Below are 23,424 nucleotides of genomic sequence, written 5' to 3'. Positions count from 1 at the left end.
ATCAAGATATAGATAAAACATAAATAAGTCTTAAACTGCCAATCAAATACGAAAATATTATAACAATCTCCCAAAATTCGGTAGTACGAATGCCATTAGCAACAAAATAGAGTACAATTCAGTCTAATATAACAATACTATTTGAATCAACCAACAATAAAATGAATAAGAAGGGGACTCCATAAGCTGCGAATTAGGGACAACAACTCACTATGAAGTCTCCAATAAACCGCTAAGCGACATACTGAATGTCGCTCGGTCCAGTACTACAATTTGCACAAAATATGCAGAAGTATAGTACGAGTACAAATACAATATGTACTCAGTAAGTATCAAATCTAATCTCGAAGAAGTAACAGAGAGATTTTGGCAAAAGTATGATACTCACCTTCAAAACCTGGGTAGTTCGTAATAGCATGATATCACATAATTTAACCAAGAACAACAAATACAATATCAAGGTGTACAAATAAAATATAGGATAAGCATGCTTCTCAAAACAATATAACCAAAGCATAATTTAATTTTCAAATTCACATATAAAAATGATATACACCAAGTAGCACCTATAAGAATGCTTCTACATAAGTCTAGGATGATCATACATGCTCAAGATTCGATCATAACCAATATCAAGTACATCTCATGTGCTCCAACATGATATGCATATCACCTGCGCTCATAGGGAGGGTAATCACCTAACTCCGGAGGGATCGATTCATATCTAAGCACCACATAGAAACTCATTGTGCCATAACATATGAATATCAGAATAATCGCACAACACAAACAATTGTGCCATAACAATATCTATCAATCCGCTCATAGTGTCCCAATGTACTATCAATCCATATCAACATCGATATATGCATATATTCAATAAGTAACCAATAAAATGCACAAGGACATAAGTATGACTAGGGCTAAAAAAGTGTATGAACATCTCAAGAGTAGCCCATCATTCCCAAGTAAGATGTCATAAGCCTAAACATAAATTCTAGCATGAATAAATAGGCACACATAGTCATATAATCAAGTAAATCATAAGCCAAAATGTACATACAACCAAACAAGGCATAAAAAAGCATAAATCTACCCCCAAACATGGTATAGCCTTAGTGTACGTATATACGCTCGTCAGCTCGCATATACGTCATCCCCAAATCACGTAGTATCTAGTACATAAGTCTAATTATGAAAAATTCTCTATTAATAAGATTAGACAAGAGACTTACCTCCTCTTCAAACCGATTCAACCCCTAAATACTGCTTTTCCTTTGAAGTTCTCCTCCAAACATCCCAAATCTAACCAAATAATTCTTAGCAAGGTGAAATAAAGTCATAAAAATGAAGTTCAAATAATTAAGCTTCGATCTATAATCAAATCTCAAAAGTCAACTCGGAACTACATGACTAAAACCTGAGACTAAGGTCAAATTTTGTTGACGCATAATCCCACGAGTCCAAATATATGATTGGTTTTTAAATTTGAGTCAAAATCGATGTTCAAAACCTCATAATACCCTCTCTTAAGTTGTAGGTAAGAATTGTAAATTTTACTCTTTAATTTCATTTTTAGGTGTAGAAATATATTGAGAATATATATAATAAAAAAATAAAAAACAAGTAAGAATTACTTACCCTCAAGTTTGGGGTAAAAATTTCCTCAAAAACCGCCTCCTCCATAGTCTTGGTCTCAAAAATATTAAAAATGGGCTAAATCCCGAAATCTGGACATTAAATAACCCTGCCAGCAATTACTCATGCGATCGCGACAACCAATCTACGTGATCGCGAAGCATAAGCCCTCTGCCAGAAATATTTAATCGCGATCGTGAAGCACAATTTACCTCCCCAGCTAAACCTTCTACATGATCACGTTTGTCCTTCACGCGATCACGAATCACTACCAGCCACTCCTTAGCAATCTTAAGCCCCTCCACGCATTGCGAAGCACACAGCCCCTGGACCCCAAATCTCTTCAACGTGATCGTGGGACATAGCTCCGCGATCGCGATGCACTGCTATGCATCAGAAAACAAGCAATCCAAACTCAATCCGAAATGCTCGAAAACCATCCTGAATCTCACTCAAGCCCTCCGGGATTCTGTCTAAACATCCTAACAAGTTTTACACCCTATACAAACTCGTCCAAAGGCTCAAAATACCAAAAACCACTTCAAAACCAAAAATTAAGCATCAAACAAAAAATCTCAAACTTTCTTAAGTTTAAAATTTTAACTTTCAACTAAAAGTGTTGAATTAACCCCAGACCATCCGTGACCCGAACTAAATATACGTATAAGTTTGAAATCATCATACGAACCTATTAGAATCTTCAACTCACCAATCCGGGGTTGCTTACCCAAAATAATGACCATGGTCAACTCTTCCAACATTAAGTTTCTAGCTAGAAACTAAGTGTTCCAAATAACTCTCTGAACCCCTCGAAAACCAAATCACCCATCCCCATAAGTCATAATTATCAAACCAACCTACGAAAAATCTCAAATAGGAAAATGAGGTTAGAGAACTCAATACAACTGGTCTGATTATTACAAGTATGAATTGCAAAAACATCTTGGTGATTCACACATTAAATTGGTTCTTAGTGGGTAAACAATTTTTATTTTATTTTTTTGCTTTATATATGTGGATCTTGACTTGTAACTTGTAAAACATAAATGGAGATGCACAATAATAATAAAAACGGAATGGCCATAGTTATTATCATTATTATTGTTATTACTTTATCTATAACACTGGTATACGACTCATCTTAATTATTTCATTAAGTATTTGTTATTTCTCGTCAGGACAAGTTATATTGATACAAATAAATCACCCACCATAGCCATGAAAGTAGATTAAATATGAGGTAGATTTTAGTATATCAGCTTTAGCAAAAGATAAACATCCAAGTTTTCATAATAGAGAAAACTCAAGGAAAGAAGAATAAAATTGAAAGGAAAAAAATTAAAGCTTCTCCGATCAGTACGTAGATACATATAACATCAATTCACAGTTGTAGAATATCTTGAAACAGTCAATAGGTAGTTAATTAAACAACTAAAAATTCTCAAAGGCCACTTTTTTAACGTGCCTTGCAGCTTCCACATTTCCTTTTATATTTTGAACTTTTTCCTTCATACTCATCTGCTTTTAACTCCAACCAAATTTCACGAACCCTTTTTTTGGCTAATACAAATCTCTACGATTATTCATAGAAGATTATTTTTTCCCCCATATAATGAAAGCTATAAATCAGGGTAACATTGAAGCAATTGGCTCATACGATTCTGATCATCATCGACTAATGGAAGATTAGGGATTGAATAAGAAGAAGATGGTGCCTCAATCATATCAAAAAATTGGCAATTACTCCCATAACTATTCTTCTCTTCTTCATGAGTAGCCAAACTTGTTGAAATGGTGGGGCTATCAAGTTGTGGGAGTTCAACTAGTTGATTTTCAAATCCAAGTATCTGGCTAGAGATGAGATCTTGATGATGATGGGGAGATGGATTAAAAGGGAATTGATGATTTAAGTTTGATGTTTGGTTGAATGGATTATAATGCATTGGACTTGGCATTTCTGAAGGTGGTCTATAACTTGTGTTGGTTCCTTTGATACAATTATAAGCAGAAGCATTTTTCCATGATTCTAAACTTGGATTGTTGCTTGGAGTTGGCTTCTTGAATGCCCTGCATACTACCCATCCTTCTTCCTGTCAATATCAAATTCCAATTTGGTCAGCAAGGTACTAAGTTAAAAGAAGTAAGGGGTAACAATCATTTTTCCAAACTAATTCCTCTTGATCCATAATTATCTAATCATGTGTCATTACAAACACAAAGTTATTATTTCTTGTTGAAGTGTGTAACCATCTCATCTGAAAGTTTAAGTCATGAGAGAGCACAATTTTAATTACTTATTTATATTATATCTCAACATTTCTTATTAAGACTACGTTTTTGTATGGTGGCAAGACAATCTAACTGAGACATATTCTTACTTTAGTTCAATTAGTTGCACTCCTTGTTACGATCAAGGATTGTTATGGATGGATGAGATACCTCCAACTTTAATTAGAGGTCATGGGCTCGAGGCTTTAGAATAAAAAAAGTAAGCATTTCACTTTAATGGGCCGTATAACCGACGCGAATCAAAATTAATTCGATCAATGCATTTCAAACATTAGATGGTAATGAAGAAGATACACTCCTTGATATATACATATTAGTATTATTTTTATAAATAAATAGATAACATGCATGCAATATAGAACAAGTGAAGAAGGTTTGTCGTTTAAAAATATACTTATTGTTCTCCGGAAACCTTTTTCCAACATAAAAATTGACCTCAAAGAAACAAAAAAAAGTAACTATGTGTTTCTTTTTAATTCCTGATTGCCATGCCAAGTAAGTAATAATTGGATGAGAGTCCACTGACAAAAGAAACAAACTTATTTAAATGGAAAACAGAGAAAGTTAAGTCATAAATAATGGAGTAATACTACTATATACTGCTTCATGTGTGACACAATATTAACTATGTTCACATGAGAATATAGTGAAACAGTGACTTTATAAAAAGCAAAATATAAAGTACCATTTGATACAGTTGTTCATATTTTCATCAATTTTCAACTTCAAGTAGTAGAAGAGAGAGTTTGCTTTTTCAAATAGGAAATGATTAATGAAACAGACCTGAGGAGGTCCATGTTGGGAGGTTTGGAGACGATATTCATGCATAATCCAATCACTTTTCCTTCCATTAGGAGCTCTTCCTGTGTAGAAAACAAGTGTCTTTCTCATCCCTATTATCTTCTCTTTTGATAATACTGCCTTATCTCTTCCTGTTGCCTTCCAAAATCCAGTGGCTGTAGCTCTATTTGTCCTCGTTCCAGTCGGATATTTCCTGTCCTTGTGGCTGAAAAAATACCACTCCTTTTGTTCTTCATATCCCAGTTTGCACCTATCTGCATGTGTTGAGAAAACAAGTACAATATTGGTTACGTACAAGATCATGTCATTAATGTTGAATATTTAAAGAATGATACCTTGGATGTCCCATGGCTCCATTCTATAGAGATCAATATCAGTGATGACATCAAGATCAATCTTGAGGGAGTTAATTTTTCTCTTGAGGTAGTATCCAACAAGTTCTTCCTCTGTTGGATGAAATCTAAAACCTGGAGGAACACATGACTCCATTTCCATTTTTTGATCTGATATATAATTAAGAAAAGTTCAACAGAGAAAATGTTGGACAAAAATAAGGGTGTAACCTAACTAATAAAGTTATATCAAGGCTTGACATATATACTGTTGGAAGATATTTCTTATATCTCGTTTTGGTTAAGTAATAAACATCAAAAATACACTTTTGCAAAGACCAACATTCCCTCTGCCTCTCAATAAAGTGTGAATCTTACACTTCTCTTATCTTGCAGATTTGTAATCATTCTATTCACTCACATCCATTCGTGAGCAAATTAAAGCCATCATTAATTACCTCATTCTTTTTTGTTTTTTCTTTGGGTGGGTTGGGTCTTGGGAGGGGGGGGGTTGGGGTCCTCGAATTTAAAAATATTTTCTTAAATTTTTATTTTTACTTGAGGCAATTAGGAAAATGGCAGACCGTAAGTTGGTTCCTACCAAACAAGAAAACATGAAAATCATCAAGAAGAAATCATCAGTAAGCCTCAATTAGTTGCATGCAATGGTTACCCTTCAGGCAATTCTATGAACATGTACAAAAAGTAGCCGAAAACATTGACTTTGTTTTTGGGGAAAAAAAAAACATATGTTGAAATGATTTCTTTGAGTGCAATCCACTCAATTACACATGATCCCTTAAGAAAACCCTTTTCACGCTACCATACGCATTCAATCTCTATGACTATACTATTTTCACTTCATGACCAATGAATTATGACATTCAATAAAATGATAGTAATGCCTTTTTCTTTTGATATATTTTCTTAGCCAATCAAGTGACAGTAAGAGGGCCAAAATCTTACACTGTAATTATTAATACGAATAAAAGCTACTCCTAATAAATAGAAAGAAAAAGTAAGTAAACATGCAATTAATAACAAATGAAGACGTGAAAGAAAATTCAAGATTAGTGTTTGAAAGGATTTCATGATCTTCCTACAACTTAAGGATGTTTTATTAGATGGAAAAAACACAAAGGAAAACTATAAACTCATCCTTCATGTTCGTTTAAATAAAACCTAAAGGAATTCATCTGCATGGAAACAATAGCAAACTCACAAAACAGAATAAATTAAGTACCACAAAGAAAACGAAAAAAGCAAAGAGAGGACTCTTTACCGTTTTTCGAGCTGAGGGAGAGAGAGAGACAAAAGAGGAAGGAGGAGGATCGGAAGAGAGTTCTTGAAAGAATGAAGATAATGTAGTTTTGGAGAAGAGAGAAAAGAGAGACTTAAGAATGAGAGAAACCAAAATGGATAAATCAGTTGTTGGTTGAAATGTTGTTGGTGAGCAAAGGATATATATATATAAAAATATATATGTAGAAAAAGACTTCTTTTTAGCTAACTAGCTAGTAGAAAAAGAGTAGTGTGTGATAACAGGTACAACAACAGAAAGGAATTACTTAAAAATTCTATGAATATGACAGAATATGTTTTCAAAGTTACTTTTTTCTTTAAAAAAAAAAATTCACTTGTTGTCCGATATTCGTATTAGGACTTAATTAAATACAGATTCACGTCAGAGAGTTACACATTGAGAGTAAAGTACGCGTTTTGTAACATAGGTAACTTCATATTTAGTGCTCGAATCTGAAATCTTTGGTTAAAGATGATGGATTACTTCCAATTTACCATAACCTTTGTTTATTTTTTTAATTTAATTATAAAAGCTAATGTTTGCATCTGCAAATATATACAAAAGAACCAAAAAATGCAATCTAAGAGAAAGAGTTATTTTGAAAGGGGGGTTAGTTGATGATTACGCGTGGGGGTGGCAATATTGTTTGGACGGCGTGACAACGAATTTTCACGCCACCCCTCCTCTTCTTCATTCTCCGCCGTTATATTATGCTCTAAGATTTTCTCACTTTCCCTTTCCCTTTCCCTTTCCCTTTCCCTTTGTATTTTCAATCAACTTGTCGATTCTTGTCCTATTATTTTCGGGTTAATATAATAGTGCTTACTGTTAAATTATTTAAAAAATAAGTGCTTAAGAGTTGCAACCTATTATTATAGGTAACTTAATCTAATAGTGAAAATTATTGGTCAACTTAAAAATATGACAAATGACCTTCTATAGCAGATTAAATCACCTATAAGGATCAGGTTAATGGCACGAATTTCGAGTTGTTTAATCCTAACTCAAGAAAAAAAACAAATAGTTTGAAACTAGTGCATATAGCTGGCATCTAAGCTCGAGCAATTTGTCTAAGGGATACTCATAGTGATTTCCTTTCTTATTCGACTATAAGTATTTTCACTATCATTATAAATCTTAAAAATCATTATGTCAAAGTGATTTATTTTTCAGAAAAATAAGCTAATTAAGGTATAAATATCAAGCGATGGCCGCAGAAAAAAAAAACCAATTTTTTAAAAACAAATTTTGGTGTTTAGTTGCTGTTCTTGTTTGTATATGTGGTGCGCCGCCCTTGGACAATTGGCAGCCGTCGAACATCGACACCTGGTTCCCACGCTGTCAATGTCATGTGGCTAATCATTTGTAAGATGAGCCATCACCCTTTGTCAGCTATAATTACACTTAGCCTTAATTGCCTCATTTAAAATGCATGATTTTTGTTAGGGATAATAGACCTTTTTTCTATTCTGGAAGTTACTGTAATTTATATACAGTACTCAATTTGTTCCAATTTTTTGTAATGGTGTTTTATTGTGCATGAAATTTATGAAAGAAAAGAAAATTTTTAAAATTTGTGATCTAAAATAAGTGGTAAATATTTGTATGGTTATAAATTATCTCATTAAGGATAAATTAAGCATTTTAAATTAAATTATTGCTGAATATAAGAAAGTGATACTCTTTTTTGAACTAACTAAAGGAAAAGAGTGCAGGACGGAGTGAAAAGTTTAGGAAAACAAGTGAAAAGATTTGATTAAAAATATGAAATGGATGTTGATGTATGAAATTTGAAGTGATAAATGTCAATACATGAAGAAAAGTAGCTTATCAGTCATATCTTCAAGCCACTCCGATCTCACTTATTTTTCTCGCTCTTCGACTTGAAAGTAAATGCTTGAGTTCTAGAGAGAAAAACCTCCTTGCTTATTGACTTAACTTGAATTACTTACCTTATTAGCAACCAAAAAAAAAAATTACTTAATTACCTTTAATGAATGTATAAGATAAAAGGATTACTTACCTTTAAGGTTTTAACTAAAAAAAATAGATGTTGTCCTTCGTTTTCTGATGTCTACTTAGCGGGTCTTTATTGTCCAATATATGACGTTCCTTTTTTCATTTGTCCACAAGATAAGTGTAGAAAGAGAGAAAAGAAAGACTATTTAGCTAAAATCATTTCAATTGTATGCCACTTTGTACATGTGAGTAGTGGCATAGCTACTCAGGTCCAAGAATGGTTATTTGAATATCCTTCTGCTGAAATATTAAACCATGTATATAGATTAAATTTGTTTTTTTAATGAAGATAACAAGATATCGAACATTTGAATGGCTGATAATGCAGTTCGGGTTATAACTAACATACCAGCCACGTTTTTACTCTCCTATGGATAAGGTTATTAAATCTTGTACAGTCTAAACATAAATGAGATCAATTATACTTTAGCATATGCCTTCAACAAACACTTCCCTTTACTTTATGACATACTTCAAAAATTTATTCAACAACAAAACAACATGATTATAACAATCCTAACCTCATAAACCGACTCAATATCACAATGCATTCATGGCTTGAACACTTAACATCATAGAGAAATCTAATAACGTCATCTATCCCTTGCGAAATCATGTGCCCTCACAACAAGAACAAAAGAGTAAGTTGAATCCACATATTCGAATCAAATGCTCAAATATATTTTAAGGACTCAGATAAATCAAAGAAATTCCTCTCACAAAGAAGTCACATGCATGTACAAAGTACCATAGGCTTGCCCATTATGTAAACCTCTACTAATGTAGGCTTGCTCAATCTAAAATCAATTAGGACTTTTTTATGGTTGTAATGTGGGCTAAGAAAAGGGTAAGATATATTTTGGATTAGTGGTTCATCCTCCCAAGCACTTTAACACATCACATAATAAACTTTAAATGCAAATTCTTCAATCCACTTCAATTTCACAAATAAGATCACACTCTAAAAATATTCCCTCTTTCTTTAAGCACTACTAGCAAGAACAAGACAATAATTTATTCATCTAGACTTTTCCTTCTTTTCTTCTTTTTTTTTCCTACTATTATTTCTCCCTTTTCAGTTTTCGCTAGTGGTGTATTACTTTACAAAATAAGTACACCCTTCTTTCTTTTATTGGTTCCACTCGAAAGTCACCACACACTTAGTTCTTATTTCTTCTAGCGCTCATTTCACAATTAAAGTGTTTTAAGAGGTAAAAGGATAAAAATAATGATAATTAAGAACAAAGGGGTATAGGCTTATAATGTGGTTGCCAAATAAAAGTCTATAGGCTCAAAAGGGATGACTAGGGATAATTTTTATTTGTGGTAAGTATTAAGTTCAAAAGGATCAAATAAAGCCTAAATCATTTTTCAAACCGAGCAAATCTAAAATTTCGCTTCAACTCACATGCCGGGCAAGTTCTAGACTCTAATACAATGACACGGACTATATAATTTCTCACCACACATGGCACATGACTCACTAAGGACGATTCCATTCCGATTCTCAAATAATTGCAAGTGTTCATTGAGCCACAAAATATTAAGCATCAAGCATAAAGTGACACAAGCCAAGAAAACGAGATATAGGCGTCAATAACATGTTATCTACTCAACAAGGCATCATAAGCATTTTCAAACCATAGGCAAGGTACTACACATGCTAGAGCCTAAATATGCTACTATCAAACAAGTCAAAAGGCGCCTAGAAATCTCATCTTCCTTCTTTTTATTTCCTAAATCCTAATCTACTCTAAAAATAAGGAAAAACTATGGCCCGGTTCAAACTACATCCCATGGAAAAGAACCGAGGCACAAAGAAAAACCACGGGGAATTATTACTACCTACAAAAATAAAAGACAAATTTTTGGATTTTTTTATTTTTTTTATTTTTTTTTTGTGTGTTTTTTGTTAGACTTTAAACCCTCAAGAAAACTGTCTAATAGATCCATCGTCGGAAAAAGTCCAATCTTTTCTATTTTTCTAAAAATAATATTCAATTAAACTAACACAACTAAAATAGCATAGAAAGTCACCCAGACAATCTCCTCACCACACACTTAAAATTGTGCATTGTCCCTAATTCACATCCATAAATACAAGAGGGTAAAAGAAACTCCCTGGTAGGCCAAAGACCGAAGTATTAGCAGCTCATGGGGTACTCAGACTTCTCTCATACTTGGTTCTTTGTGTGGGCACCCCACACTTAGTTCTAACCATCTCACTTGCTTTTGCTTTCTTCCAATGGCCTTGCTTCCCATGATCCTAGAGAAATCAAAAACAACACTACAAGAATAATACAATAATAAAAACTAAAGAATTAAAAAAAAAAAGTTGGGTTGCTTCCCAACAAGCGCTTGATTTAACGTCGCGGCACGACGCGAATCACTTTTTGCCTCCATTTTGAACTTATGAATTGGACCCCAAGTTTTGATTCTGCTCTATGATCATGCTCTTGGGGTGATACAAATTGTTACGAGCTAAAAATTAAGTGATTCTTTTTCACTTTTTGGCTTTCAACCGAGGAATGTCACCTTGCCTAGACGACATTGAAAATTTTAGAATATAGGGTTCATCCACCTCTTCCTTTGACTCTTGCATTGGCTCATGCAAATCAATTTCCATACCTCCTTTCGAACATAATGTCGAAAAATGATTAGCGTGAGGACCAATGCGCTCAAACTGAAAATTCAACTTGTTATCGACATCCTCTTCTTGCCGCAAACAAGAATCAATTAAAATTGTATCTGTAAGATCCTCAGTTGACTCCAATTCCACCTCTTCAACATCGACATCATCAAATTCTAGTTGGTTGGTTTGGTCATATTCTACTTTCAACTCCTCTATTATAATGTCAATTTCTGCAGCCAATTCATACTCTTCTTGGCTACTATCTACAATGTAAGCTTGTTGCTCTTTACAAGGTTCAATTAGTTTATTCGCTTTAGCCTCCAAGTAGTGAAAAGTTACCTCTTGCCTTTGTATCTGCAGGGGTTTCTCACCATATTGTTCCACAAGACACTTCAATTTATCTTTGATCTCCTTCAGGTCAGCTTGCCCAAGTTCTTTATTCCTATTAACTTCACATGAAAATGTAGAACCATCATAATAAGGGGTTGGGAGAGGATAAGAAATACAAGTACAATCATAAAATTGACCATCTTGACCACCACAAATATCACACATATTCCACACATAAGATTGAGTTAGTGCACATAACTCGCTTTCGGAAATATTTTAATAATTTTTTCACGAGTGGTTTCCTTCACAGTATATATGGGGATCGTAACGACCCGACTTGTCATTCTGAGAATTTACTTCCCATTCAACGACTTAAGGTATCGAAAAGCTTCGTAATATGTGCAATGATTTGCGTACAAGGTCAAGTTGGAATTCAGAATTTCATAAGTTTCTTGGGCTTGAATCGATGCGCGATTCGTGATTCTAGTGTTGTTGGAGGATGTGAGGCCCCTCAAAATTCCTGTTAGTCTGAGGCCATAAGCACGCTCACAAGTCGCTTAAGTGTCGTCTTGCCTCTCCACGAGAGGTTAAGGACCGTAACAACTTAGCTGATCATGATATAAAGTGTAGAAGGTGTATTGGATGTTGTTATGGTCTAAGGAGATCCCTAGAACTAAGGCAAGTTGAGAGCTATGCAATGGGCAAAAGTTTCAAATAAATTCGCACAAGGTACGACTTCAAATGCATGCAACTACCAAAATATAAAGACTTAGGTGGTGATCTACCTATCAAATTAAATTCTTTGAGTCTAGTTTCCAACGCATCAAACTGTTCATCATTTGGATATTTTTACATAAAGTTATGGCCATTTTACCGGACATGTGTCATATGCGCGCCCAGATGCGCGGCCGCGCATATTTGAGAGTTTCTGCCTTGTGTGCGCGGCCACTTGCCCAGGTGCTCGGCCGCGCACGTAGGAGCCCATTAAATAACCCCAAGGATGGATAGAGAGAGGGGCTAAGTCATTTCTTCAAGACTAAGGCTTTCTCTCCATCACCCATCCGGCCAAGGCTTCCAATACACACCTAAGGTGAGTTTTTAAGTGTGTTTTTATAATGATTTCACTTCTCAATCACTAGTTACAACAAGGTTTTGATTGGAATCCATAGGATTTCTTCAAAATCTCAAGAACACCCCAAAAGTTGTCTTTCAAGATTTGGTCTACAATAAGTATGTCTACACCCTCTAACTAATTCATGGTGATTATTTATGTATGAAATATGTGTTAGGACTTATAGGATGGTGATTGGAAGCAATAAGTGCCCAACCTAGGTGTGTTGGTATTGTAGAGATTGTAAAATGAATTAATTGATAAGATTTATGGGTTGGGAGTGAAATGTTGGGCATGCATGTGCTAAGGGAAATTGTGGATGACCTAGAGATGATTGTGATATCAATCATTTGTGTGGAAGGTGATTGTTAGGTGAAGAAATTCCATTGACGGAGGTTGTAGAAAAATATGCACATTAGATGTTTGATAAAATGTCTAAATGACTTAAAGTATAGAAATCCTGCTAATATTGGCGCAATTGTGTTGCATTGTTGTAGATTGAAATTTGTTTAGTGTGGTGGACCATCGTAGTATTATGAAGGGGCGAATTTCAGATTTTAGCCATCCGGAGGTGGCTTCACTCGCGAAGATCATTTAAATTATCGGTTTAGTTTCGTCGAGGTAAGTATCTTGCCTAACCTTGAGTGGGGGAATTACCCCTTAGGTATTGAGTCTTATGTGAAATTTATGTGATTGAAAATCATGTACGCGAGGTGACGAGTACGTACTTGATTTATATGTGCAAATTATATCGGTTGAAGTTCGTAGACACCCTTATGTATTAAATTGGAAAATTGTTGGAACTTAGTAAATCCTTGATTTGTCATGCTTCATTCCTTGTTTGTCGAGTTTGTATTTTATATGATAGTTTGGTGTGATTGTAGCTTAGATTTTTATGTGAATTTTGTGCGTTTGTTGATTTGATATTTCTTGAAAATAATCACATTATGGATTTTTCATTTGTAAATAATTAATTAAATAAGTTTAAATCGAGGCGTTTATATATTTATCTAAAATTTGGATTAAAGAAAGTTTTGTCCTATGTTGAGTTATTTTCCCATTTTTTGAGATTTTATATACATTGTGTTGAGCCGTGGACTATCTGTTGTGAAATTAATTGACTTTGTTGTACCATTGGAAAGGTTGTGGCTTACGGGCAATTTGTAAATACGAGTTGATGATGTTGTGCTGTTGTGATAATATTCTGTGTGAATTATTATGTGATTTGGGTTACTGATATGCGGCGTATAAGGGTGGCATTCCATTGTTGACATTATGCATGCATAAGAATGGTATTTCACTGTTGTTATGTGTGTCGGGATAATGTCTGGGCGGAGTGATAAGGGAGGCTATTAAACAGAGCGATAAGAGAGGCTATTATAGGAGCGATAAGGGTGGCTATAGGAGCGATAAGGGTGGCTATTGATATTGTTTGGGCAGAGGGATAAGGGAGGCTATTATAGGAGTGATAAGGGTGGCTATATGAGAGATAAGGGTGGCTATTGTCAGGAATGATATGTGATGATGTGGGGTTATTATGTTGATAATTTTTATGTGATGATGTGGGGTTATTATGTTGATGATTTTTATATGATGATGTGGGATTATGGTGTTGATGATTTTTGTGTAATGTTGTGATTCTCCTTGTGTTTATTATTATATCTTGTGCAACTTGTCTTGTTATTTCGGTAAACTTAATAATAGTCTGATCCATGTTGAAATTGTGAGCATGTGGCTATTGTCGGGCGGATTATGTTATTATCATGTGATTTGTCCGTGCAGATGTGATATGAAATGTGGGCACGAGGTGCCGGGGAAAAATGATGATTATGATATTGGCACGTGAACTGTCCGTGCATTTATGATATGAGATATGGGCACGAGGTGTCGTGAGTAAATGATAATTGTATTATTGGCACGTGAGTTGTCCGTGCAGTTATGATAGAAATATAGGAACGAGGTGCCGTAGAAATGTGAAAGTGGGTTGATACCTGTGTTACAAAAATATAAAAGTAGGCTGAGACCCGTATTTTATGATTATGAAATGAGGTATTACAGAGAGATATTTATTTGAAAGAAATATATTCGGAAGGTATTTATTCGAAAAAATTATATGTGAAAGATTTATATTTGAAGGACATGTTTAATTACTTGTACTTTTGTTCCTTATTCGTTTGAGTGATAATTATTGTGTTCTTGTTACCTTATTGTTTATATCACTTGTTGATTTTGTTTCTATTATTGATAGTTATTTTCCTGTACTATTATATACTGCTATATTGCACAGATTATTTGACTAGTGAGTGTCTTGATTGTACCTTGTCACTACTCCACCGAGGTTAGTCTTGATACTTACTGGGTACCGAATGTGGTGTATTCATACTACACTTCTACATATTTTTGTGCAGATCCATGTATTGGAGATATCGGACTCGGGCAGAGTTAGTGTGTTGATCACAAGGATTCAAGGTAGAGCTGCTTGATCGTCGCAGTCCCTTGGATTCTTTTTATATTACTTAACTGTCAACTCTTATTCGAACTGCATTATATATTCGATCCTTGAGATCATTACATGTATCCAGTAAGAGTTCGTCACTCAGTATTACCAGTCTTGGGAGGTTGTTATATTTATTTCCGCTTTTGATTTCGACACTTGTATTAAATTATATGTTTCAAAAAACAAATGGCTTGAAATGAAATTGAAGTCGGCTTACCTAGTCTTAGAGACTAGGTGCCATCACGACACCTGGGGTGGGATTTTGGGTCGTGACAAGTTGGTATCAGAGCCCTAGGTTCATAGGTTCTACGAATCACGAACGAGTCTAGTAGAGTCTTATGGATCGGTACGGAGACATCTGTATTTATCTTTGGGAGGCTACAGAACTGTTAGAAAATTTCCACTTCTTCCATTCCTGTCGTGCGGAATTTGTTGATCTTGGAATTTGAGCCTTTGAATCTCTATTCTCTCCCTGATGGTGTGGACACGCGCTACCGGTTCAACTGAGCAGACACTCGCGTATACTGCTAGGGCCACATGAGGTAGAGGCTAAGGAAGGGCACGTGCCGCGACTAGAGAATCTGTCAGAGCATCAGTTGAGGAGCCGCCAGTTGCTCCAGTTGAGGGACAGGTACCAGAAGCACCTGTTGTTACCCCCGGACTTCAGGAGACTTTAGCATAGTTCTTGAATATATTTGGTACATAAACTCAGGCGGGATTCATCTCTGTTACACCAAATATTTCACAGATTGAGGGAGTAACTCATACTCCTACAGCCCGTACTCCAGAGAAGCAGCTTCCCATAGGTCAGGTTCCGGGTGTAGTGCCGGTTCAGCCTATTATTTTGGTTCAGCCTGAGGTTAGGCGAGAGGCATCAGAAGAAGAACATAAGAGACTTGAGAGGTTTAAGAAGTATAGCCCACCTACTTTCAGTGGCACAACTATAGAGGATGCTCAGGGATTTCTATAAAAGTGTCATCGTATTCTCCGCACCATGGGTATTGTGGAAGTGTGTGAAGTTGCTTTTACTACATTTCAGCTGTCAGGAGCAGCGTATCAGTGGTGGCAAGTCTATGAAGAAGGTAGAGCAGCCGATGCAATACCACCAACTCGGGCTCAATTTTCGGAAATATTTCTGAAAGAATTTGTTCCCCAGACTTTCATAGATATGTGGCACACAGAGTTTGAATGCCTGCGTCAGAGCACCATGACATTATCAGAATATGCCATCAGGTTCAGTGAGTTAGCCCGTCATGTACCAGTTTTGGTTCCTATAATCAAAGAGTGAGTCCGCATATTTATTGAGGGGCTCGATTATGATCTTAAAATATGCATGGATCGAGAGTTAGAGACTAGCATTCCATTTTAGCAAGTAGTGGAGATTTCCAGGATGTTAGAACGTGTTCGAAGTGAGGAAAGATAGTCTAAGGAGGCCAAGAGGTCTCGAAATTCTGGAGGATTCAGTGGATTTTACTCTACATCTAACACTTATCATGGAGGAGGCTCGGGCAATCGGTCAGCCCGGTCCACAATTTAGAGTACTCGTAGTGCTCCAGTTAATACTTTTAGTGCACCACCGGCACTGGGTCCTTACAGTGGTTATTCCAGTTATCCGACACAAACTCAGTATGAGCAGTCGCGCCCGTAGAGGGGTTGTTATGAGTGTGGTGATATTAGGCACATCATGAGAGATTGTCCCAGACTTGGGAGAGGTGGATTTCATCGGAACACTCATGCTACAAGCTTTGTTCCAGTTAATACTCCACATGCACCTCCAGACAGGGGTAGAGGACGGCGGGTAAAGGGCGCCCTAAAGGGGGAGGCCCGGCCCGTTGATATAATTGCTATGGTATGGCTGAGGCTGTTACACTAGATGGTGTCGTTAAAGGTACGATTTAATTCATAATAGAGGAGCACTATTTTTCTTTTGATTCAATCCCGATTATCGAGGTGAGATCTCATATCATGCTCCTTATACGTTAAGTTTGTGAATTTGTACTCCACTCACGTGTTTATCCTTGTTGGGAGATTTGACGGTGTTAGCCCGTGTCTATTATTTTTGTTTCTACACTATTGAGGACTATAAGTCCAAAAGTGACTTTCTATTACTCTCTACAGTGGGTTTTGATGTTATTTCAGAATAATTGATTTTAATTTTATGAATTATATGCCCTATTGGTACGGGGGTTCATGATGTGTTGTAAAAATTATTTACGGAATTTATTTAAAAGAAGAAAGAAAGGAAATGGAAAATTTATATTGGCACAATGTGCAAAATACTTGTGATTCGGAGTCGAAGACGAGATCCTCACATTTTTATATGGTGTGAAATATTTAAAGTGGTCTATAATCCGTAGTGGAAGTTATATAAGGACGAGATCCTTGTGATGAAAATTTATGTGTTTAAATTCTCTCTTGTGAAATTAAATTTGTTCTATAGTACTTATAGGGAGTCATGCCTGTTAGACTTATTTAAAAATTCTTTTATGAATTTCTCTGTGCATAATTTACCATATTCGTGTTGTAATTATTGAGTTTTAGCCTACGAGGTGAGTGCCCAGGTGGCATTAAATATGACTCGTTAATTTGGATAAATAATTATGAGGTCTTCATGTCTCGTATCTCATTGTTAGTAAAGTGGAGGTTTGAAATGAGATTTTGTTAACATGAGGTTAATTGGCGATGTTGTAATCGATTATGAACAACTATTAAGAACAGAGATGTGGTTATGGGCATACATATGATATGCTTCATGTCCAGATATCATTATGATAATACAGTGCTTGTAATACTAAGATTAGTATTATTAATATATACACTGTGGTGCTTTGTTGGGTTGTGGATGTGTTGTTAGGAGTTGTTTTGGTGTTACTCTAGCAGGTGGACAGGCCCAATTACAGGGGAGACTCTGCCAAAATTTCTGAAAAGAATTTGGGAGTTACTAAAATTTAGGGGTTTGAGACGTGCGAAAGAAGAGATAAGTTCTGTTATGTGTTTTAGGGCGGACTCTACTTCTCATTCAAGGGCGAATGATCCTAAGTGGAGGAGAATGTAACACCCCGAAAAAAAAACTTCGAAGTACTTCAGCACTATCAAGAAAGTTGATGTGTGCGTAGGCACGAGTTGCTATAGCCAGTTGAGACTAATACCGTGTGTTGATGTGAAAATCAGGCCTTTTGAAAATGTTTGGAGTGTAAGAAATTGGTTTTAAAGTTTATAAGTATGGATGAAAGAAGTAATCTTCTACTGAGATGGCATTGTCAGATCCATGTTAAATTTGCGGTGACCAGACGTGTCGTTCTTAGAATTTACTTCCCGTTCAACGACTTAAGGTATCGAGAACCTTCGTAACATGTGCAGTGACTTGCGTACAAGGTCGAGTTGGAATTCAGAATTTCATAAGTTTCTTGGGCTTGAATCGATGCGCGATTCGTGATTCTAGTGTTATTGGAGGATGTGAGGCCCCTCGATATTCCTGTTAATCCGAGGCCATAAGCACACTCACAAGTCGCTTAAGTGTCGTCTTGCATCTCCACGAGAGGTTAAAGACTGGAACAACTTAGCTGATCATGGTATAAAGTGTAGGAGGTATATTGGATATTGTTAGGGTCTAAGGAGATCCCTAGAATTAAGACAAGTTGAGAGCTATGCAATGGGCCAAAGTTTCAAATAAATTCGCACAAGGTACGACTTCAAATGCATGCAACTACCCAAATATAAAGACTTAAAGTGGTGATCTACCTATAATATTATAGCACTTTGAGTCTAGTTTCCAACTCATCAAACCGTTCGTCATTTGAATATTTCTACAGAAAGTTATGGCTATTTTACCGGACATGTGTCATATGCGGGCCCAGATGCGCGGCCGCATAAATTTGAGAGTTTCTGCCTTGTGTGCGAGGCCAGATGCGCGGCCACTTGCCCAGGTGTGCGGTCGCACACGTAGGAGCCCATTAAATAACCCTAAGGGCAGGTAGAGAGAGGAGCTAAATCATTTCTTCAAGACTAGGGCTTTCTCTCCATCACCAATCTGGCCAAGGCTTCCAATACACACCTAAGGTGAGTTTTTAAGTGTGTTTTTATGATGATTTTACTTCTCAATCACTAGTTACAACAAGGTTTTGATTCGATTCCATAATATTTCTTCAAAATCTCAAGAACACCCCAAAAGTTGTCTTTCAAGATTTGGTCTACAATAGGTATGTCTACCACCTCTAACTAATTCATGGTGATTATTTATGTACGAAATATGTGTTAGGACTTATGGGATGGTGATTGGAAGAAATAAGTGCCCAACCTAGGTTTGTTGGTATTGTAGAGAATTTAAAATGAATTAATTGATAAGATTTATGGGTTGGGAGTGAAATGATGGGCATGCATGTGCTAAGGAAAATTGTGAATGACCTAGAGACGATTGTGAGATCAATCATTTGTGTGGAAGGTGATTGTTAGGTGAAGAAATTCCATTTAAGAAGGTTGTAGAAAAATATGCACATTAGATGTTTGATAAAATGTCTAAATAACTTAAAGTATAGAAATCCTGCTAATATTGGCGCAATTGTATTGCATTGTTGTAGATTAAAATTTGTTTAGTGTGGTGGACCATCGTAGTATTATGAAGGGGCAAATTTCAGATTTTAGCCATCCGGAGGTGGCTTCACTCGCGAGGATCATTTAAAGTATCGGTTTAGTTTCGTCGAGGTAGTATCTTACCTAACCTTGAGTGGGAGAATTACCCCTTAGGCATTGAGTCTTATGTGGAAATTGTGTGATTGAAAACCATGTACGTGAAGTGACAAGTACGTACTTGGATTATATGTGCAAATTATATCGGTTGAAGTTCGTAGACACCCTTATGTATTAAATTGAAAAATTTTTGGAACTTAGTAAATCCTTGATTTGTCATGCCTCATTCCTTGTTTGTCGAGATTGTATTTTATATGATAATTTGGTGTGATTGCAGCTTGGATTTTTATGTGAATTTCGTGCGTTTGTTGATTTGATATTTCTTGGAAATAATCACATAATGGATTTTCCATTTGCAAATAATTAATTAAATAAGTTTAAATCGAGGCGTTTATATATTTATCTAAAATTTGGATTAAAGAAGGTGTTGTCCTATGTTGAATTATTTTCCCATCCTTTTTGTTATTTTTGAGATTTTATATACATTGTGTTGAGCCGTGGACTATCTGTAGTGAAATTAATTGACTTTGTTATACCATTGGAAAGGTTGTGGCCTACGGGCAATTTGTAAATGCGAGTTGATGATGATGTGTTATTGTGATAATATTCTATATGAATAGTTATGTGAATTGGGTTACTGATACGCGGCGTATAAGGGTGGCATTCCATTGTTGACATTATGCTGGCATAAGAATGGCATTTTACTGTTTTTATGTGCGTCGGGATAATATCTGGGCGGAGTGATAAGGGAGGCTATAAAACGGAGCGATAAGGGAGGCTATTATAGCGGCGATAAGGGTGGCTATTGATATTGTCATGACGGAGAGATTAGGGAGGCTATTATAGGAGTGATAAAGGTGGCTATATGAGAGATAAGGGTGGCGTCAGGGATGATATGTAATGATGTGGGGTTATTATGTTGATGATTTTTATGTGATGATGTGTGGTTTTTATGTTGATGATTTTTATATGATGATGCGGGATTATGGCGTTGATGATTTTTTGTGTAATGTTGTGATTCTCCTTGTGTTCATTATTATATCTTGTGCAACTTGTCTTGTTGTTTCGATAAACTTGATAATAGTTGATCCATGTTGAAATTGTGAGCATATGGATATTGTCGGGCGGATTATGTTATTGGCACTTGATTTGTCCGTGCAGATGTGATATGAAATGTGGGCACGAGGTGCCGGGGAAACATGATGATTATGATATTGGCACGTGAAATATCCGTGCAGTTATGATATGAGATGTGGGCACGAGGTGTCATGAGTAAATGATAATTGTATTATTGGCACGTGAGTTGTCCGTGCAGTTATGATAGAATTATGGGCACGAGGTGCTGTAGAAATGTGAAAGTGGGCTGATACCCGTGTTACAAAATATAAAAGTGGGTTGAGACCCATATTTTATGATTATGAAATGAGGTGTTACAGAGAGATATTTATTTGAAAGAAATATATTCGGAAGGTATTTATTCGAAAGAATTATATGTGAAAGATTTATATTTGAAGGACATGTTTAATTGCTTGTACTTGTGTTCTTTATTCGTTTGAGTGATAATTATGGTGTTCTTGTTGCCTTGCTGTTAATATCACTGGTTGATTTTGTTGCTATTATTGCTAGTTGTTTTCCAGTACTATTATATCACTATATTGCACAGGTTAAATGACTAGTGAGCGTCTTGATTGTACCTCGTCACTACTCCATCGAGGTTAGTCTTGATACTTACTGGGTACCGACTGTGGTGTACTCATGCTACACTTCTGCATATTTTTGTGCAGAGCCATGTATTGGAGATATCAGACTCGGGCAGAGTTAGTGTGTTGATCACAAGGATTCAAGGTAGAGTTATTTGGTCATCGCAGTCCCTTGGGGTCTTTCTATTTTATTGTACTGTCAACTCTTATTCGAACAGTATTGTATATTCGATCCTTGAGATCATTACATGTATCCAGTAAGAGTTCGTGACTCAGTATTACTAGTCTTGGGAGGTTGTTATATTTGTTTCCACCTTTGGGTTCGACACTTGTATTAAATTATATGTTTCAAAAGAAAATGGCTTGAAATAAAATTGAAATCGGCTTACCTAGTCTTAGAGACTAGGTGCCATCACGACGCCTAGGGTGGGATTTTGGGTCGTGACAAGTTGGTATCAGAGCCCTAGGTTAATAGGTTTTACGAGTCATGAACGAGTCTAGTAGAGTCTTGCGGATCGGTACGGAGACGTCTGTACTTATCTTCGGGAGGCTACAGAACTGTTAGGAAATTTCCAGTTCTTCCATTCTTTTCGTGCAGAATTTGTTGATCTTAGTATTTGAGCCTTTGTATCTCTATTCTCTCACTAATTGTGAGGACACGTGCTACCGGTTCAGCTGAGTAGACTCCCACGCATACTGTTAGGGCCGCAAGAGGTAGAGGCCGAGAAAGGGCACGTGCCACGACTAGAGCACCTGTCAGAGCAGCAGTTGAGGAGCCCCTAGTAGATCCAGTTGGGGGACAGGTACCAAAAGCACCTGTTGTTACCCCCGGACTTCAGGAGACTTTAGCACAGTTCTTGAATATGTTTGGTACATTAACTCGGGCAGGATTGACTCTGTTATACCAAATATTTCACAGATTGGGGGAGTAACTCAGACTCCTACAGCCCGTACTCCAGAGCAGCAGCTTCCCGTAGATCAGGTTCCAGGTGTAGTGCCGGTACAGCCTGTTATTCCGGTTCAGCCTGAGGTCAGGCCAGAGGCATCAGAAGAAGAACATAAGAGACTTGAGAGGTTTAAGAGAGATATAGTCAACCTACTTTAGTGGCACAACTACCAAGAATGCCCAGGTCTTTCTAGGAAAGTGTCACTGTATTCTCCGCACCATGGGTATTGTGGAAGTGAGTGGAGTTGCCTTTACTACATTTCAACTGTCAGGCACAAGAAGACTAGCTCGAACAATTTCTAAGTTATAAATATTAAGATTCTTGTATCTAATTAACTAACAAATTAAATTAGTAGATTAACAACTGGGGATACTAAGGGTTGGAGACAAGATTAAGGAGGTCTAGAGTTATGATTTCCCCAATTGTCGGAATCCTTCCCGCTACGTCTTCTATAATTTTACCTAAGTGTTTTCTACCGATCGTGAGTACTTCGGGTGTCGTAATTCTCTTCCGAGCAACTACCATAATTTACTAGACATATTTTTCCGAACTACGCTAGTTGGCACTAATTCACCGCTCACTAAGATCGCACCAAAATTTCGTTATTCCTAATCATACCTTTAAACCCTCTGTATTGATTCCTCACATACGTTAGGAGTGATGTTGTTCAACAACTACCTAAATATGTACCCTCTTCCAAGAAATACACACTAAATAGGCACAGTCAATTGAGGGCCCTTCAATCAACTAAAATAATCACGTAGTTGAACAAGAAGAGAAAATCCAACGGCAAAATTATATTAAATGCAACAGAAAAATGTAATGATCCAACTTGTCATTTTAATAATTAACGCCCCGTTCAGCGACTTAAGGTCCCGAGCAATTTCGTAATATATATTATGACTCGCGTGTGCGGTCAAGGTTGATTTTTGGAAGGTTCGGAATTAAATTGAAAGAAAAATTCTCATTTTTAAAGCTTAAATGGAAAGAGTTGACCAGAGAGTTGACTTTTGAGCAAACGACCCCGGAATAGAATTTTGATGATGTCAATAGCTTCGTATGGTAATTTCGGACTTAGGCGTATGTCCGGATTTGGATTTGGAAGTCCGTAGGACAATTCGACGCATTTTGGTGAAAGT

At 36.3% G+C, this 23,424-nt stretch overlaps 1 protein-coding gene across 2 annotated transcripts; it reads right to left on the bottom strand.

Moving 5' to 3' along the window:
• Nucleotides 1–2,941: 2,941 nt before the first annotated feature.
• On the bottom strand, nucleotides 2,942–6,497 carry LOC107825290 (NAC domain-containing protein 30-like). Of its 2 annotated transcripts, NM_001326148.1 has the most exon segments (4): nucleotides 2,942–3,728; nucleotides 4,711–4,982; nucleotides 5,064–5,231; nucleotides 6,343–6,497. In NM_001326148.1, coding segments are annotated over 3 exon segments (903 nt in total). In that variant the 5' UTR covers nucleotides 5,224–5,231; nucleotides 6,343–6,497; the 3' UTR covers nucleotides 2,942–3,257.
• Between the last annotated feature and the right edge of the window lie 16,927 nt (nucleotides 6,498–23,424).

Source organism: Nicotiana tabacum, chromosome 12 (genome assembly GCF_000715075.1).
Source record: "Nicotiana tabacum cultivar K326 chromosome 12, ASM71507v2, whole genome shotgun sequence".
Taxonomy (NCBI): domain Eukaryota; kingdom Viridiplantae; phylum Streptophyta; class Magnoliopsida; order Solanales; family Solanaceae; genus Nicotiana; species Nicotiana tabacum.
This window is presented reverse-complemented; position numbering and strand designations above follow the sequence as displayed.

Excerpts from the sequence above, each read along its gene's own strand:
- LOC107825290 (XM_075225998.1), bottom strand. The coding sequence starts at position 5,223 with ATGGAAATGGAGTCATGTGTTCCTCCAGGTTTTAGATTTCATCCAACA. Across the intron at positions 4,983-5,063 it reads GGAGCCATGGGACATCCAAG|ATAGGTGCAAACTGGGATAT; the intron begins GTATCATTCTTT and ends CAACACATGCAG. Across the intron at positions 3,729-4,710 it reads CCCAACATGGACCTCCTCAG|GAAGAAGGATGGGTAGTATG; the intron begins GTCTGTTTCATT and ends TGATATTGACAG.